Below are 19,317 nucleotides of genomic sequence, written 5' to 3'. Positions count from 1 at the left end.
TTTGTTATGTATTTCTTGTCTGATGCTTTATATGTGACTGTTTATAAAGTCCTGTTAATAATTGAATGTTACAGAATTTTATTTATTTATTTTCCTGCCCAGAGACTGCAGATGCAAATTAGCTGTAACGCTAACTCAACAGTTGTGTTGTGCAAATAAACTAAACTAACCTGAGTTGGATAAAGACTCCTGACCTGTGAGTGAATCAATATAAACTCCTGCTCCGACATCTAAAATACCAAGTGCTCGAATGTGGCCTGAATTAGTCAATGAGTGCCAAACAAAAACGTCTGTTACCTTTAATTTGACTTGTGCAGTGAGGATTAACTATTAGCCAGGTTGAACACTTCATTTGCATTTGACAAATATTGACCGAAGTGCTTGGACAAACTCAGAAAAAGAACATCAGGTGGGAAGGAAGGGAAGATCACACGAGGAACAAACGAAAGGAATAAAGTTGGAAATATGCAAGGGGATGAAGGAAAAGTGGGAGGAAGGAAGGATGAAAGTGAGGAGGGGAAAGAGGAAAAAGAAGGGACAGAAGGAGGACGGGACAACAAACCATTGACCTGCAGCATTTGGTGTGTTTTTGGCACAAAGAGAGGCCGGGGTTCAGACTGCTGACGTGACGGCTTATAGCTGGTGCAGAGCCACCGAGGGCGGAGCGTCACACTGTGAGGGGGGAGGATGGGGAAGATCGTACAGGGGGGTCAGGTGGGCCGGGGGGGCTGCCCTCTGACATGACCCTGTCACATGAGAAGGGAACCAACACTGTAAGCTGGACAAGCAGCTCACTTTCAGGTAAGACAATGATTTTATCCCCTTCACTGACTTTTCTGTATTTTACTGAATTCTGCTTTTCTGTTTTTTTTAACCTTTTTTCAGCCAAATGTAGACACACAGGTTATTTCTTCTTCCCAGATGTTTTAATGGCAGCGACAAGGTGTTTATTTCCTGGCGATGAGTCGAGGGACAGGCTGACTAAAGGCCCACGATGAACATATAATCTATAACAGAAGCCGATTAGACCTTATCCTTGTTTTTTTGCATTTCACACGAAATGCCAAACACCAGGTATTCTAGAAACTCACCTGGACAATGTGCCATTCAGTGAATGTCACCTTTCACACCCACACAGGGCAGAGCTCACATTCAACACACACATCCAGCCACAGAGGGAAAAAACTACTAACTCACAGTAAAAACTAAGAAATAATTATATTTAAGTTAAGACATATATGAGATATTCTAGCTGTTTTGTCCGGTGGAAAAATAAAGGTTATAAAAATGTACTTTAACACAACATGACACGCTTAACACGCTTGACTTAAATGTATTTATAGTTGTTATAGTGTTTAAGTACAACGGTGAAATGGAACAAATAACTGCAAATATGTAAAATTATTTAGTAATAATCTTTAAATCTCACATTAGCCTTATTTCTTAATCATTCTTAAGTGCCACAATATAGAAAAAAAAAACTAAAAGCTAAAATCCAGATTTTTCTTGTCACATCAAATAAACTCTAGTTTGAGTTTTAAAGGAACAAAAAGCAGGTTTGTACAGTTACAGAGTTGTTGAGTGTGTAGTGTGTGTAGCATCATGTTTACTACTGTACATATTACTTCAGATATTATTACTACAGACATCAGAGGCCATGTATAGTGTTTCTATAAAGTTTTCAGGCTGCAGTACTCACAAACACACACACACACACACACACACACACACATTAAATGAAGCTTGTGTTACAGATGTTGAGTGTCGCTTTAAGAACTGGCTTCAGTCTTTCAGATTCAGTCAGTGTTGTACTGCCCTCAAGTGTTCACAGATGAAAACTTATACAACAGGATTTGTGCTGGACAGATTTATATATTTTATTGTATTTGGTCTTATATTTCTTTATATTGTATTTGCAGCAGTAATCAAGTTTAACTACATAGTACTTTGTTATTTATTTTGTTTATCTCATATGAGACAAATGTGCCTCAAAATCCAACAAATATATATGATATAGCAGTGGTAGTAGTAGTAGTAGTAGTAGTAGTAGTGGTAGTAGTAGTAGTGGTGTTCAGTGTTTATCAGAAGCACCACAGTAACAGTAGCTAAAGGCAGCACCACAAGTATTTGTTGTATTATTATCAATATCTGAAATATGTGTGTAAAAGTAAATGATAGTAGCAGCCTCTAAATTGTACTAGCAGTAGCGGTACTGGTATTTGTAATATAGTGTTGTACTATATTCTCTGTTGTAGTAGTAGTACCACCAGTACTTGAGGTAGTAGTAGGAGCTCTGTTAGCAGTAAAAGCAGTCGCTCTGGTCTTATGGTCAAAGTAGTAGTAGTATTAATCTAAGTACTGGAAGTAGCAGCAGTATAGTATCTGTACAGTCAGCGGTGATGTAACTACCTGTGTTTTATTCTCAGGTTATGAGTCTGACAAGAGGGAAGATCTGTGAGAATGAACATTTGTAATCGGTGAGTAAACTAAACTTAAACACAACAAATGTACACAACTGTATGTACTGTATTTGTTAGCATGAATGTTTGTGTGCGTGTAAATGTGCGTGGCCATATGTACACTACTGTATGTACTGTATTAGTTACCATGTAGTAGTGGTGGGTGGTATATCAATCGGATGTTTTGTATCTATGGATGTTTTAAAGTTACAGTGTGTAGAATTGAGTGACATCTAGTGGTGAAGTTGCATGTTGCAGCTGAACAGGGTTAGGGTTAGGGTTAAACATGACAGAGAACCTGTGGCAGCTTCAGTTGTCATAAAAACTCAAAATGTTTAGTTTGTCCAGCCTGAGCTACTGTAAAAAAAAAAACATGGCGGCCTCCGTAGAGAGGGTCCACTCTTGATGTAAATATAAAGTATTCAAATTTAAAGTATTTGAATATAAAGTATGCAAATATAAAGGGCCCATTCTAGAGTAAAGAAAACAACCATTCTTACAATTACAGAGTGAACCCCCCCCCCACAAACACACGCACACACACACACACACACAAACACACACACACCCCGCGCATGCGTACTTAAGTCTCAGGAGCAGAGGTAAGACACTCAGAGAACATGGAGAGAAATAAGAGTCACAACGTGTGTGTGTGTGTGTGTGTGTGTGTGTGTGTGTGTGTGTGTGTGTGTGTGCTCGGAGCGAGTTGAGGTTTACACACACACTCATTCACTCACTCATTCACTCACTCCCCTGCACAGTGAGAGGTGCGTTCACGTGCAGCAGCCGGTCAGTGACCTTGTTGAAGATCAGTAGAAACAGTGAAAACACAGAGTTTCCTCCATCAGCTGTCAGTGACGCTGCTCACCGACCAGAGGACCACGTGTTTATAGTCCACTCGAAATGACGTCATTGACACTTTGCGTGTTTTCAGTCTAAATGTCAGCTTCTGACGAGGTGCATTCAGGGACCGTCGGGAATGCAAACGTCCGCTAACTTAGCCTCTTCCTGTGGACTTTTGTGAATTTAACATTTGTACACTGATTAAGAGTTGAATTCAACATATCGCCATATCAACATGTGTATCGTGTATCGCGATGAAGCCTAAAAATATCGCGATATTTGTTTAAGGCTAGCCCTACCATGTAGGAATGTGTGTACAGAGCATGTAAATGTGCGTGGCCATATGTATGCACTGTATTTGTTAGTATGCAGGATTGTGTACACGGTGTGTGTAAATGAATGAACTGTATTTGTTTGTATGTAGGGTTGTGTGTACAGAGCGTGTAGATGTGCGTGGCCGTACGTACACTACTGTATATCCCATCATTAGCTGCAGTGTGTCAGACGCCTCTTGTCCTCACTATAGCTGCAGTCACCATCAGCACATTTCCTGCTTGTGTAAACACAATAAGAGCAGGGGTCACCCTCGGGTCACATACACTGTCACTGGCTTTTATAGCGGCTCAATGAAAGTTTGATTCTGTCCCACACAAAAGCACCACAGTCGACACAAGGACTCACACACACACACACACACACACACAGATTTAAACCTGTTTAAAGGTCAACTTTGAGAAAAGTAAAGCAATCATTTAAGTTGCTCAGCTCGAGGTGTGACAGATTAGTTTGTGGGTCCACATTTGCTGAGTGCTGTTTTTGAGCGGTGATGTCGCAGCTCCAGTTCACCACGGAGGCTGTGTCATGTGAGAGTGACAGACTTTGTTTATGACGGCTCAGTCGTTTGGGGTAAGTACTGCTTGTTCATGGTTTTTTTCTGTCGGTGCCTGTAGCTGTTTATCTCACATCCTGTTTGACACCGGAGGAGAGATGACAGTTTGGGTTCAAGAAAAACAACTATGTGTAACAAGAGGGAGTTTACGTATATAAGGAAATATTTTGGATATAGTTCAAATCTATATTTAAAGTGAACCATCATTATACAGCTTGTGCATATGGTGAAATGCATCTTGACATGTTGTTAACTGAGGACGTTATGTTGTCATTGTTTGTCTGACTTTGAGCAGGATTAGGCAAAAACTTGAAAGAATGTGACACAGGCTGGAGAAGATCACGTTACAATTTAAAGTGGATCTTAATGAAAATATTTTGGTTTATTTAGGAAAAATACTGATGAAACATACTGACATATTTAGACTGACATCTATGAGTGTGGGTGATTTGATTGATCTAAGCAGCATTGGCGGAGGTTTGTGCCACACTGAGTCATTCTACTGAGACAAAGAAGGAAAATATAAGATTATCTTGTTGTTTTTCTGCTGATGTTTCGTTCTTGTCAATGTTAATAAACCTCAGACTGAAAGTGTTGTGATCTCTGCCCCCCCCCCCCCACAGAGAGGGAGGTCGCTGTGCAGAGATGGCGATGGTATGCCTGACAGATTTTGAGGAGTATGCCAAGGAGCATCTCTCAAAGGCCACCTGGGATTATTACGCAGCGGGAGCAGACGAATGCTGCACCAGGGACGACAATCTGCTGGCTTATAAAAGGTACTTGTATTTATGGTAACACTGGGTCACCTCCACACAGCACGGAGAGTGAACGGTTTTTATTGACTCTTTTAGTGTCATCAGCGTCACCTGAACTCATTTACACATTCTGACATGCTGAATAAAATACTTCACCTCTAGAGACCGACATGATTTGTGTTTCAGCTGCTGGTCGTGCGAGGACACAGCTTGTAAAAGATCACAAATCAAAGTTTAGTGGACTTTAATCTTCTGTAATTCATTTCAGTTGAAACAGTTTTGTACGTGTGGTTGTGATTCCTGATGATCACACACAGACAGTTATATTCCCCTCAGAGTTTGTGCAGATTTGTTGTTCCAGCTCCTTTATAAAGACAGAATCTGTTTTGAAACCAATGGGACAAAGTCATTTGTTTTCTTTAAATTGTCAGAATGTTTTTCCTCTGCGTGTCTCCTCGTGCATTCCTCCCAGCTTTGCTCATGTCTTTCTGAAGACTTATAGACTGTGCTTTTCCTCTCTGCGATGATCTATACATACATGTTTTTGCAACAACAAACCTGTTACCAAGGATTTATTTGCCGGTGCATTTGGCATGAAGTTGGAATTTCTTTCTCCCAGTAGGAATAAAGGCTGGGTTGTGTCCTAGAAGGATGTTGAGTCCAAGGTTTGGGAAAACATAATCACAGCTTGTCTTGATTCCAAGAAATATGATTTGTCACAGAAAAGCAGCCTGTTATCATCACAATAAGAATTTGACTTCATATATCATATCATATATTGCATCATGATTTTTCGATGCTTTGTCAATATTTTGGTTTGGTGTCATGACAGGTCAAGACAGTCACATTTTAACTTTACATAATTGCATATTTTGAGTTTTTGAACTGTTTGACATGTTATGAAGTCATTGATTTTCATAGATATGTGCCTTTTTATAACATAACACATATGAGAGAAATACAAATCATACCATGGCCGTTATCACTTAAATATCTGTATTATATCATTTATCAGCCACAGATTTTTCAGATCAATGAGTCTCATGGTTTCATTTTTGGTATTTAATACAATTTGTATTTGGATATATATGAAACATGTACTCATATTGAATTTGATGGATTCGGCAGAAAAGCATTTTACCTTTATCCAGCTGCTCAGTTGATAATGTTTACAAAACATATCAATACTGGCACATAAACCAGTTTTATGCAAATTACTCCACCTGAACCCCCTTCACCATGTTAATATCACAAGTTCATCCGCTCTCCACACCCAGAATCCGTCTGAGGCCTCGTATCTTGCGTGACGTGTCGGTGAGCGACACACGGACCACGGTGCAAGGGACAGAAATCAGCTTTCCAGTGGGCATCGCACCGACGGCCTTCCACTGCCTGGCCTGGCATGAGGGAGAGGTGGCCACCGCTCGGGGTGAGGACTGTGTTTGTGTGTTTGTGGGTCAGCGAGGAGAGTCTCTTCATGTTGATTGAACTGAACCGTGGAAAATTAAATAAAGGAGCCCTTAATTAAAAAAGATGGACGGAACCCTTTCTCTAATGGTTGTTTTAGATCTACACATCAAGTCGTGATAATTTCTAATCTGTCTCCACACAGCCACCGAGGCCCTGAACACCTGCTACATCACCAGCACCTACTCCACCTGCTCGGTGGAGGAGATTGTGGCGGCAGCACCGAACGGTTACCGCTGGTTCCAGCTGTACGTGTACCGGGACCGGAAGCTCTCAGAGCAGATAGTGCACCGCGTAGAGGCGCTCGGATACAAGGCCCTGGTCCTCACCGTCGACGTGCCCTACACCGGAAAGCGCCGCAACGACATACGCAACCAGTTCAAGCTGCCGCCTCACCTCAAGGTCAAGAACTTTGATGGAATGTTCCAGGTGACGGTACATTTGTTTTTTTACTACTCATTTTATTATTATTATTATTATTGCACTTTAATGTACAGACATAACAGATAAGGTCAAAGGTCAGAGCGAACATGGTAAAATCAAAAAGTCATATTGAAATTAAAATTTTTATATTTTTATATTTTCATGATGTCATGTTGTGCATATTTAATAATGTGTCTGTAAATAATCATTAAATGAAATATCATACAAGATCAACTCCATGTACCAGTGGTATCAGATCTCCCCCATCACAAGAAACAGCAGTGGTCCATTTGTATATCAGCCGCATACTTTAATTAGTTGTTGTTGTACGTCGTGTACCAGCAGGAGACTGCGGGCCCAGAGGACTATGGGATCCCAGCCAACACCTTGGACCCGTCTATCAGCTGGAAAGACGTGTACTGGCTGCAGTCCATCACCCGCCTGCCCATTATCATCAAGGGCATCCTGACCAAGGAGGACGCGGAGCTGGCCGTGGAGCACGGGGTCCAAGGCATCATTGTATCAAACCACGGAGGGAGACAGCTGGACGGAGGACCGGCCTCGGTACTCACAGAACACATCTTATTTCATATTTGAATAATTATCCTGTCTAAAGTTAACGAGCGGAAATCACAGCCTGAGGATAGATGTAGACGTAGCGGTGAAGCTCGTATACAGTAGAATAAGAAGTATTATAGCAGCTAAAGGAGCAGTATCATGTGGCCAAGTACTGGTGTTAGCTGTTCTCTTATTGAAAACACAAAGTGTAGTAACATTACTGCAGTTGGAGTCTCTCTCTGATGAAATCTACTTATTTTCAGCACAAAGACATGAGAAGGTTTCAGTTCTCTCACCCAGCCCCATGCAGGAAAACACATTTTAAAAATGTCAAACTATTCCTCCAAGGTTACTGTGTTGCTTGCAGTAATAATACTGTAGTACTATATAGTTAGTTTGAGTACGGGTTAGATGTTCTTCAGTCTGTGGTGACTCAGACAGTTTAACTGGAGGTGCAGTCGACATCTCTTTGATAAAGTGCGCTGGCCTTATGTCTCCACCTCTTGCTGCCGACAGATCGATGCCCTGTCAGAGATTGTGGACACGGTGCAGGGCAGGATCGAGGTCTATGTGGACGGAGGCATCAGGACAGGAAGTGATGTTTTGAAAGCGCTGGCCTTGGGTGCCAAGTGTGTTTTCATTGGCCGTCCAGCGGTGTGGGGCCTTGCGTACAAGGTAGGAGAGCAGCACTGATACGACTGTGTGTGAAACTCTGTGTGTCTGTTGATTGATTATTAAATAATGAATGTTAGGGTGACAACACAACCTATTCCAACTTAAGTGGATGTATATGAATGATTTTATGGATAATAATATATTTTGTATTGTATAATAATGATGGTTTCTGTGTGATCTTCCAGGGAGAGGAGGGAGTGAGGGAGGTACTGCAAATCCTGAATGATGAATTCCGTCTGTCCATGGCTTTGTCAGGTGAGGCAAACAAATGTACTAATCAAATCAATTCATTTTCCACAGCGACATTTTGAGGGTAGCAGAGTAAAAGGCCTATTTTTTGATTTTACTATTATATTATTATTTTTATAACATTTGGTTTTATTTGAAATTGTATTGTATTTTCTGAAACTGAACTCTTATTTCTTTAAAGGCCGTAAAGCCCAGAGTGTCACCATGTGAATATATTTTGTGCACATTCAACAATATTCAATCTCAACAGTGTCAGTTTTTTATATTCATCTCATTCAGGCTGCAGGAACGTCGCTGAAATCAACAGGAACCTCATTCAGTTCTCCAAACTGTAACTGACCTGCAGAGGGCAGCAGTGAGGACGATGCCTGCAGGACAGAATCAAACCAGAAGAAGTTGAACCTGGAGCCACAGACTGAATGAAATGATGAACTGAGAGATGTTCACCTCAAAACTTGTGTATTTATCATCTGAAGGAAGAGTGATACACTTGGGGAAGCTTCCATCATTTTGAAAAAATCTTGAGTCGGACATCCAACATGTGTTCAGAGGGAAGTGAGAGTGTCTGGGGGAGGCAGATTTAGCAAGTGACCAGTGAAAGTGTTTTTCGTTTGGAGGGGACTGAGGCGCTGATCATGAAAACGACAATTTTGTTTTGGTTTTATTGTAACAAATACAACTTACAATGATTTAAGCTGTGGTTTGAAAAGCTGCCAGATGCTTTTGTGCCATAATAAACACCTGCTGAGATGATGACCATTTGTTTTTGTCAAAAGCAGGAAACACATGTAGATGAAGCACAAGTCTTTTACACTAAAGGAGGATTACATAGATGATAACTCTGTTTGAATGCAGGGAGGATTCGGGTGTACAAGTCTGATAGAGGAATGAGGAAATGAAGGAAAAACAGAAAGGTCAAACAGGGTATTTAGTAACAAGCTGAGACGTAGACCGGTGTGAAGAATTCATTCATTCACCAATGAGTGAGGAGCACAGAGACTAAATACACGAGGGAGGTAGATAATTGATCACAGGTAAAACACATCAGGGAGGAGCAGACAACCAAAGGACAAAGACAGGAAGTAAAACGAGACGCAGTATGAAAGAAGCTAAAAAGTAAAACAGTAGCTCCTGAGAATGTCACACACTCAGGAAACAACCAGGCCAGAGTCAATAAATACAAAACAAGTCCGAACCGAATATCACAGAGTTTCACCAAGTCTATGATTTCAACGAGTCCAACACAAAGATAAATCAAAAGTCTGTCACAGGTGGAAAATCATGAAAGAACATGAATGACTTGCCAGGAAAACTTTAGTGATCAACCTTGTTGCTGCAACAGACCAGATTCTCACCAGCGTCTAGAAAACACAGTCACGTACTAAAAAAAAACTCAAGTATGAGTATGTTTCATGTAATAGATATAAAATTACCATCAATATGTAAGAATCAAGGATTATAGTTCAAAATACTATGTGAAACTTTCTGCTCATTTCACCCAGTGTCTGACACACTGTGGTGTTGAGCCTCAAGGTGCAGAAAGGCGCAGACGGGGATACAGAGAAGTAGAACAGGAAGTGGCTGAGGTCTGTGTTATGCTACAGAAACAACGACGCTCGCTCAGACGCCTCAAATCTCCAACCAGGGGGTGCAGTGCAGCAGACGCTCTCTGCTCGACTCTTCCTCTCGGAGCTCTGGTTGGTCCGACAGTCAGGCTGGAGGGTGGCCTCGGGTCCGGGCTGCTGAAGAGGATTTCTTCCAGGTAGGTTTGGATACGGCCCTGTGTAAAGTAACACAGAGCTGCATTTAGCTTAAAGACTGCAGCATATGACTTTATTTATTTCTGTTGAATATAACGTATGATGCTAATGAAGCTGAGCTGTTGTGTCTCTTCATTATGACACTGATGAGTTGAGGTGGTCGGTTTACACGGTTTATGTAAGAGTTGAGTTGATTCAAGGCTGAAAGACAAATTGCAGACGAGCCCCTCTGCTATGTACTAAACCTTAGACGATTTACCCATCGATCCTGAAACTCATTCTACGTTATATCCAACATTAAATAGTTTTAAATCACATATCATGAAAGTTCTTCATCCACTGTGGTGGGACTTTAAAAACACAAATGTCTATAATCAACATTTACACAAAACAACCAGAAGAAAGACGAGAACGAGAAGTGATATTAGTTTAGAAAGAGGACGTCTACATACTCTCACTAGGTACAGTTATGTGCTGCCGGGTATTTGAACATTTCAGATTAGACATTGAAATGAGTAAGACCCTACAACTACAAACACACAAGAAACTATAATAGAATAAAATAATTACAGATGTGTGCTGTTGTTAGAGATCAACAATAGAATAGAATAGAATATACAGTCATATAAAGCAAAAATCTATGGAAATTGACAAATATATGGTTAATTTCCTGTGTCAGATTACATATTGGTTTTATTATATTTCTACATGTGGAGAATATTTTGAGAATTTATGTTAGTTCAACATCATACATGTACATATGAGCAGCCATTTAAAAAAGAATAACTGCAGCACCTCTGACTGAAGTTTCAGATAAAAAGATACACAGGTAAATAAATGTTTTATGGGCTCAGAAAACACAGTGAATAAAATCTTACAGAAACGAGAGTGCCCAAAAGTTTAAAGTCAAGGTAGTGGAAGTTTCTATTGCAAAGAGATTAGGTCATATTTAACACAGAGTTTGAAATGTTGTGAAAAAGATAAATTCACTTCAGGAAACTAATCAGAATCAAAAAGAATCATCTTACACAGGATGTCATAGTTTTGCTTTTTGCATGTATGAACTTATGCACGCATTTGCAAAGTGTCTCTTCCTCTGGGGACAAAAAACGAATGATATAAATATATTTTTCTGTCCATTGTCTTCACTCAGGAAGTCTCGTCAGCGAAACAACAGTCCTCAAGAGGCCAATGAGATGGGGTATTATTCTTTTTTTATTCAGCACCATTAAAAGACTGAATTCATCATTAACTGGAGCCGTGTCTTTATGTTCGAAACACGTTCAAGATAAAAAAAACAGTAACGGGTGAAGTTTCCATATTTTCAATCATGTCCGAGCTTCTGTCTACAGTTTTAATTTTGATCTTTACTATTGTACCATATGATTAATGCTCACTAGGAACAAATGTTATATTCATCAGAGATTTATTTAGATATCTTACCTTAAAGAGTTTTGACAAAATATTAAATCATTTCGATTCTTGACTCCCCCATGTTAGATTTTAAATAATGTACGATGAATAAATCATTTAATGACAGCATGGAATTTAAATTGTGTGTATAAAGACACATGAAAAGCACAAACACATCAGATATTTTTATGTTTTTTCATTCATCGACGTAGTCGATGTTTAGCAGGAACCAGTTTCAAAAGAAGTGGTTTAAATGTAAGACCGATTTCCTAGTTCCTTCTTTTTAAGGTCACACACACTCACACACGCTCACACACACTCACACACACCCACAAGAGAGAATTTCGTCAGCTGTGTTAACATCTGTCAGTTCTGATGAAAAAAAGTTGAATTTGTACACAATCGTACAAGAGAGTGAAAGTCTCCGATGCAAAATGAACTGAACATTCAGTCAATGAAACTGTGAATAGATCTTGTTTTGTTCTCATTTGCATTAAATTGACTCTATATACAAGGTTTATAAAGTCAAACACGTGCAGCACTTTTGAATGTAGCTTAATCTCTATATGTTATTTGCTTTGGGGAAGTTTAATGTCACAGTGATACACCTTCTGCTCCTCCTCTGCAGGGGAAGTGGAGACGACAGCGTCCCTGGGAGGCTGAGCCGCAGACTGTCTCGTCTGGGCAGCAGGCATCAGTCCAGGGATCCACCGAGACCTCCAGCTCAGCCGGAAAGACCCCCGGCTCCAGGTGAGAGACCTGTGCACCAAGGTGTGTGGACACTGGCTCGCCTGTTCCTTCCATTTCACTTTGCCATTATACAATATATCTTTTCCTGTAAGTGTTCTCCTAACATCGAGGTACTTGAGGTTAAAGTCAAGTCCCACGTTTTCTAAGGCTTTTAACTGTTCGATTCACGTTTTAGCATTTTATTTAATTGATTTTCACATTCATACATTTCTCAGTGTTTTTATTTTGTTTTCATTATACGACTCTGGTCAAATGAATTCATTTAAATCAAGCAGTACCACGGCTTTAATCATATCTTTGGTGCTATAGATGACAGGCCTGCTCCACCAGCTGCTGCTCCACCTCCACCTCCAGCTCCAGCACCAGCTCCTGCTCCTCCCTCACCGCCCGTGGATATGCCACCTAAACGCACGGACAAAGCAACCAAGCCCAAACTTCCTCCTCGGCCTCTGTCCAAAGTTTTCAGCAGCACTGGCCACGGAGCAGCTGTGTTGCAGGTAGACTACACCGTGTATCACCCTTCTTGATCCACGGCCACCTTGACACCTTTTTCTACACTTTCTTGGTGGCTTTTCTTCTTCTTCTTCTTCTTCTTCTTCTTCTTCTTCTATGTTGAGTTTAATGGCTGACCAAGGTCAAGGTGCACTTCAGCCATGTGGCCGCCACACGCCTCCTACATTCTGCTCATCCAGCTCCAGATATCTAGATATTTTAGATATCTAGATATTTAGTGATGTTCAGGTTTGTTTTCTCTCTCACACACAGGGCTTTGACCATTTTCGGGCAGATAAGACTCTCTGCGATGTCGTCCTGGTTCCAGGGGACAGCAACGAAACCTTCCCGGTCCACAGAGTTATCATGGCTTCGTCCAGTGACTATTTTAAGGCCATGTTCACAGGTGAGTGGTCGTCTCTCAACGAAATATAAACATCCATTACAGTGACCCATATACTTCTCTGCTTTCATCTTTCTCCACTCTTTTAATTCATATTTTACTCACTGTAGTAAAAGAAGAGGAAGTGTTTTTTTGGAATCTTATCAACTTTTGCTGTTAAATATAAAAAAACTTGACTTCTGCCATTAACTTCTTGTGGTTTGAGCAACTGCAAACTTTTTATCGTCAGCTTCATCTTTGTATCTTGCTGACGGTGACGCTTCTGCACCGGACAAACCTTCAGAAATGCTGCAGACAAACTCTTTCACCTTGTCCATGTCTCTTTTGTACTTTTTTATGTCTTTGCTCAGGAGGCATGAGGGAGCAGGATATGAAAGAGATCAAACTGCATGGGGTGACTCAGTTGGGTTTGAAAAACATTATAGACTTCATTTACACATCCAAAGTCAGCCTGGACATGGGTAATCTCCAGGACACGCTGGAGGCTGCAAACTTCTTGCAGGTCATGCCCGTGCTGAGATTCTCTAATCAGCTTCTGAGCAGTGAGGTGAGAGAGTTTTTTAGAAAAGTTACATGTCACATTTTTTTTGCCTCTGCGCTCATCAATTATATTCCAGGATCCTGAAGGTCAGAACTCATTAAACTGTCCTTCCCCTCCAACTTTTCCCTGTGTCAGCTGAACAGTCATCATGACTCAGCCAATATGAAAGGGATGCAGGAAGTAAAGACCGTGAACTATATTGTGGTTTTTTTGTTGATAGATCACGATCGATAACTGTGTGGAAATCGAACGCATCGCAACTGACCTGCTTCTGGAGGAAGTTCAGTTTAACATAGGTAAGAGGAATAAAGCTTCAAGCTTGGTAACCAAGGTACAATGTGTATTATACCTGTATGATGAGGTTAAAGATGCAATATACAACAATTCTTCATTAAAATGTCTAAAAACATTTTATTCGAGGCAACGTATAATTTTTTTGCCGTTTAATTACATAAAATGCAACGAATGATGAAGGAAAAACTGTTGGGTAGTTTGACAGACTTTTCCTTAAACGGTTTGTGTTGGTCACGTGTGATGAATCATGGTTATCCATTGTTGTTTGTAACGTAAACATGATTCACGTCTTTGTTTTGCATCAGGTAGATTTTCATTGTTTTTGTTATTGTTTTGATAGAGAGACCCCTAGTGGCTGAAAAGTCATATTGTCAGTTTAACCTTTGGTGGAATAAACTGACAGATTATCATTATTCATTTTTTCTATCAAACCAGGTGAGTTTGTGAGTCAGAACCTCTTAGCGTTGGTGCAGTGTGGCCGTTACCTCCAGCTCTCAGAGAGCAGCATGGCCATGGCTCTGTCCAGCAACTCGCTGGAAGGTTTCTCTGAACTGGAGCTCTACCACATCGCCAGAGGATGGCTGGACCACGAACCTCCCAAACGTCGCTCGTCCGTCTTTGCTTTAATGCGTCATATTCGCTTCCCACTGATGAGCCCGAGTGAGCTGATCCAGATCTCACAGGACGATGAGGAAGGAGGCGACTCCATGATGCGCTCTGACACGGCCTGTGTGAACCTCCTGCTGGAGGCCAGCAACTACCAGATGATGCCCTTCATGCAGCCGGCCCTGCAAACTGAGCGGACACAAATACGCTCAAACTCTACGCATATTCTTGCACTGGGCGGCGTGATGAGGCAGCAGCTGGTGGTGAGCCGCGAGCTGAGGCTGTATGACGAGAACAGCGACCAGTGGAGGGCCCTGAAACCCATGGAGGCTCCACGCTACCAGCACGGTGTCGCTCTTCTGGGCGGCTTCCTCTTCATTGTTGGAGGTCAGTACAACAACTGTACACTGTGCTGTGAACCCTGGATACTTTCAGGACAATACTCATCATCACAACACATTAAGGTAGCTGCTTCAGGTATTTGTGTTCCAACACCAAAATATATTCCCCACAGGCCAGAGCACGTACGACACCAAGGGTAAGACGGCGATCGACAGTGCGTACCGCTACGACCCGCGCTTCGACAGGTGGCTTCAGATTGCTTCACTCAACGAGAAGAGGACGTTCTTCCACCTCAGCGCACTGAAGGGGAAACTGTTCGCAGTTGGAGGAAGAAACGCGTCAGGAGAGATCGGTGAGCTGCTTGAAATGCTTTAGGAATTGCAGTTTGAATTACCGAAAAGAAGATAATTCTCTGGAGAAAATCATCACTGTAACTAAATTTCAACTATTGTGCTATGATAATGTGAATACGAACTTTTTATACGAAAATGCATGTTTGAATTAAGTTTTGACCCAGTTGTGTCTCGGTCGCTGTGCTCAGACACGGTGGAGTGCTACAACCTGAGGAAGAACGAGTGGACCTTTGTGACCAGTATGGTGGAGCCTCACTACGGTCATGCTGGAACGGTTCACGGCAACCTCATGTACATCTCAGGTAAAAACAACACACTGTGAAACACACTCATTTCACACAAATTAAAAGTGGATCTCTAATTTCTATAATCTCAAACTCTATTGCTTTGAATCTCTTGGAATAAATCTGGGGGTCACTTTCCAATAAACCACAATTCATGATGCATTGATAATCTGAAATTATTGGCTCTACTACTGTTTACTTACGCAAACGTTCTCTATCAGTTAAAAGACGTTAATAATGTTTGTACTCCCTTGTAAAGGTAAATCACTTTTTACTGTAGTCATTTGCAGAGATAGGAATATGTGTGGTATTGCACGACATCATGATCAAAATCCATTTATTAACACTTTTAACATAACAGATTATTCTCTCTAGCCCATTATTACCCATCATTGAAATGAATTATTAACATTAAATAAAGTTGTCAAGTGAAGCTTGTGAGTAATGGTTTTATAAAAGGTTTATTTTTGGAACGTGAAAAGCTAGGGGATAAAATAAGAAGGGATGAGGTTAAACCATCAAATATAAATAAAGATTAAAAAAGGTTGTTTCTTCAGACAAAACTAGAGTTGCTCAGGAACATTGTTATATTCCTAAACTTCACCCGTTACTGTTTAACATCAAATGATGTTTTCTGTTCCAGAAGCTCTGTCCGTCAAAGTTTAGGAAACAAAAACTACGGTCGGGGAAAGATCATGGTCATGCTCAGAGTTAAAGAGAAAAACAAATTCAAACCCCAGGCTTAACATTCTAAAACCATCCAACCACACTTCCTCTTTTTTTCAGGTGTGGAACAAAGTCGTGCAGTTGCTTTGAAACGGGGCAGTTGTAAAGAAACTGTTAAAAAATATTCAAGAAATGACTCAGTCATCAAATGTCATCCCCTGTCAGAAGTACAACAAGACTCCTAATGCTAAATGCACTGTGATGTACACTTGAACAAGATGAACTACACACAGCACTTGCATGACCGACCTTATACAGTATGTTACCACTTCCTGTTTAGCGGCTGCTCGTCGTCTGATCTAAGGCAGGTTTCTTAGCAACGCTGGACAGGAAATCGGCCTCTTGTGTTCAGAGCAGAAATATACGTTTCACACGTAGGAGGGACCTGTGGTTGAGGGTTTTTCAACAAAGTTAAACCCCACGAATTGATACTGCTGCACAGTGTTGGAAAGGTTTTTTTATTATTTACTGGAATATAACTCACACTTTACGTAGTCACAACATCCTGTATTAATATCATGCACTGTATCGTTTCAGTCCAAAACTGTTTCTGAATTGCAACTGATGCTCTGTAGCAAAATAAAAACTCAAATACTAACAACAATTGTTAAAAACTACAGGGAATGTAATTTAGAATTGAATTTTTTTCACATTCTACTGCACATGTAGGTATGTGATGTAATTTTTGTTGGCTTCTGTTCTGTCCCTCAGGTGGAATCACCCGTGACACGTTCCAGAAGGAGCTTTGGTGCTATGATGCTGCAGCCGACACGTGGAGCCGGCGTGCAGACATGAGGGAGCTCCGCGGATTGCACTGCATGTGCACCGTGGGAGACAGACTCTATGTCATGGGCGGGAATCACTTCCGAGGCAGCAGCGACTACGACGACGTCCTGGGCTGCGAGTACTACAGCCCCGAGACGGACCAGTGGTCGGTGGTGGCGCCCATGCCTCGGGGCCAGAGCGACGTCGGAGTGACTGTGTTTAACGGGCAGATCTATGTGGTGGGAGGGTATTCCTGGAACAGCAGGTGCATGGTGGAGATAGTGCAGCGATACGATCCAGAGCAGGACGCATGGGACCGTGTGTTCAACGTGCTGGAGCCTCTGGGGGGGATTCGGGCCTGTACGATGACGGTTCATCTCCCGGAGGGGTCAGTGGATGAGGCTCAGATACAGGAGTGCCCGCTACCTGCAGTGAAGAACTGAGCACACGCCACAAAGAGGAGGGGTTCCTTCTTCTACTCTGACCACCATCGATGAAAAGTGCAAAAAAGTTGTGTTTGCAAACACAAGCTGCAGCTACAAGCATGGCTATACAGCATTGTACAGTTAAAAAGCTCTGCATCTTTCTTCAAACACCATCTTTAGTTTCATTTCCTGTCCTTGTCAGACCTGCAGCGTCACTCCAACACAGCTACTTGTTGTTCCTTCTCTCTGCAGATATGCTAATTAAAGGAAACAGTCGATGCATCCTGAAAGAGAGGGCAAACCCATGGAGTATCTTTGGTTTGAAGGTCAAAGTCAGACGCACTATAAGAGACGAAACAAACCACGTAAAGGATACTGAATAAACTGATACCCAGAAATGAGTTTGCATCTTTGCACTTCTCAGTTCCTCAATCCTGAAGTTGAAGTGTTTTTAAATGGGGTTTTAGAGACTTTTAATATATAAGTTCTGTGTCAATCACAAGCTCAAGACATTTCCTGTTTTATTCCACAAAATAAACATCAGTAAATACCCTGCCTGTGAGTTTTAAGATTGTATGACTTAAAACAAAGGCTAAAAGGCTAAATAAGACTATACAGAGGTTGTCTGGACATGAATACCAATCTACTCTATTCCACCATTACAGCCTTGATTTAATCTCCAAATATGGTTACCTCTGGTTTCAAAAAAACCAAGATGGCACTGGACACAAGGTCAAACACAAGGCCTCAGCTCACAAACCAGTCAACCTTGTTCTTACTGTGGAATCAAAAATATTATTTTGCAGGCCACGCAGCTTATCATTCAGTGTGTAGGAGAAAATACAAAACAAAAGATGAGCTCATTTGCTCTTAATTACAGAATTGTTCCCTACTTACATTTAAGTACAAGCAGTTTGTTGTCAAAACAAAAGCTCACTCACTCACTTTCATTTTTTGTATATTTATGCTGATATGCAGTGTTTTGAAATGAAAATAAAAAAAGGTTGTTTCCCTCTTTATTTTGCATTGAGACTCACATTGTTCACTTTCAGTCATCCAGGTCATAGTATCTTTAGAAGTTGTGCAAGTTTCACCTCTTATCCCCGAGGGATGGTGGTTGAGGTCGTTGGGGTCCTCTGCATCAAGGTGTGAATTGTAGATCCATCCTGATTACAGGGTACAACAAACAAACACACACACACACACACACACACACACACACCATGTCTCTTCGTGTGTGATGTAAATGAATGATAATGAAGCTGTCCTTGAGAATTCTCCTCCAGATCAAACAACAGACTGCTGTGATATCCAAAGTAAACTTTTACTTTACATAAGTGTGTGTTGCAAAACCAAATTAAAAAGTCACTAAATCAGTTATATTTTTGGAGAAAAGATGCTCATAGATATTTTTAATCCACTCTCCTTGTTAGGAAAATAGAATCCGTCCATCTGGCAGACACACGTCACCTTGAAACTTCAAATCTTGTTTTATTTAGCTGATCTGGCATGATGGTTTCCTCTTAAGTGCAAAGTATTTAAAACACGACCCATCTTCCCTTTTAAAGTGTTACACTGTAAAACTCTGACACTCAGCAACAAGGGTGTGACCTTGTAGAGTTAGATTTTGAAGCCGGTATCTTGTTTTGTCTGCTGTGAGGCAAAGATTTAAAATATACAAAGTGTTAAAAAGCTACAAACACGTTCTGTTCACACAGTCTATGTACAACAGAACAGGATTTTCACTACTATACTTGGATTTAAGTAAAATCTTGAACACATGACTTTTACCTGTAATGGATTATTTCTAGATTTAAAGATTTAAAGTCTAAATATCTTTCATTT

At 41.0% G+C, this 19,317-nt stretch overlaps 2 protein-coding genes across 11 annotated transcripts; both read left to right on the top strand.

Annotated features, from left to right (window-relative positions):
• The first annotated feature begins 383 nt into the window (after positions 1-383).
• hao2 (hydroxyacid oxidase 2 (long chain)) lies at positions 384-9,074 on the top strand. 9 transcript variants are annotated; one of them, XM_020100608.2, is made up of 9 exons: positions 384-801; positions 2,427-2,477; positions 4,815-4,967; positions 6,224-6,375; positions 6,559-6,848; positions 7,182-7,400; positions 7,911-8,069; positions 8,255-8,324; positions 8,598-9,074. In XM_020100608.2, the coding sequence occupies exons 2-9, from the start codon at positions 2,461-2,463 to the stop codon at positions 8,651-8,653; spliced, it is 1,116 nt and encodes a 371-aa protein (XP_019956167.1). In that variant the 5' UTR covers positions 384-801; positions 2,427-2,460; the 3' UTR covers positions 8,654-9,074. The 9 variants fall into 9 exon arrangements, with proteins under 9 accessions (XP_019956167.1, XP_019956169.1, XP_019956168.1 ...); XM_020100610.2 differs by having other exon boundaries at positions 699-801; positions 6,559-6,842; XM_020100609.2 differs by having other exon boundaries at positions 699-801; positions 6,559-6,842; positions 7,179-7,400.
• A 760-nt stretch (positions 9,075-9,834) lies between these two features.
• LOC109637929 (kelch-like protein 9) lies at positions 9,835-18,491 on the top strand. Of its 2 annotated transcripts, none has more exons than XM_069532680.1 (11): positions 9,835-10,080; positions 11,232-11,279; positions 12,120-12,241; positions 12,551-12,738; positions 13,007-13,139; positions 13,487-13,683; positions 13,898-13,973; positions 14,407-14,964; positions 15,092-15,271; positions 15,461-15,574; positions 16,994-18,491. In XM_069532680.1, exons 1-11 carry the CDS (start codon positions 9,914-9,916, stop codon positions 17,488-17,490), a joined length of 2,280 nt encoding a protein of 759 aa, XP_069388781.1. In that variant the 5' UTR covers positions 9,835-9,913; the 3' UTR covers positions 17,491-18,491. The 2 variants fall into 2 exon arrangements, with proteins under 2 accessions (XP_069388781.1, XP_019956159.2); XM_020100600.2 differs by having other exon boundaries at positions 9,869-10,080; positions 12,120-12,262.
• Positions 18,492-19,317: the final 826 nt, after the last annotated feature.

The sequence above is a fragment of the Paralichthys olivaceus genome, chromosome 10 (assembly GCF_024713975.1).
Source record: "Paralichthys olivaceus isolate ysfri-2021 chromosome 10, ASM2471397v2, whole genome shotgun sequence".
Classification (NCBI taxonomy): Eukaryota; Metazoa; Chordata; class Actinopteri; order Pleuronectiformes; family Paralichthyidae; genus Paralichthys; species Paralichthys olivaceus.
This window is presented reverse-complemented; position numbering and strand designations above follow the sequence as displayed.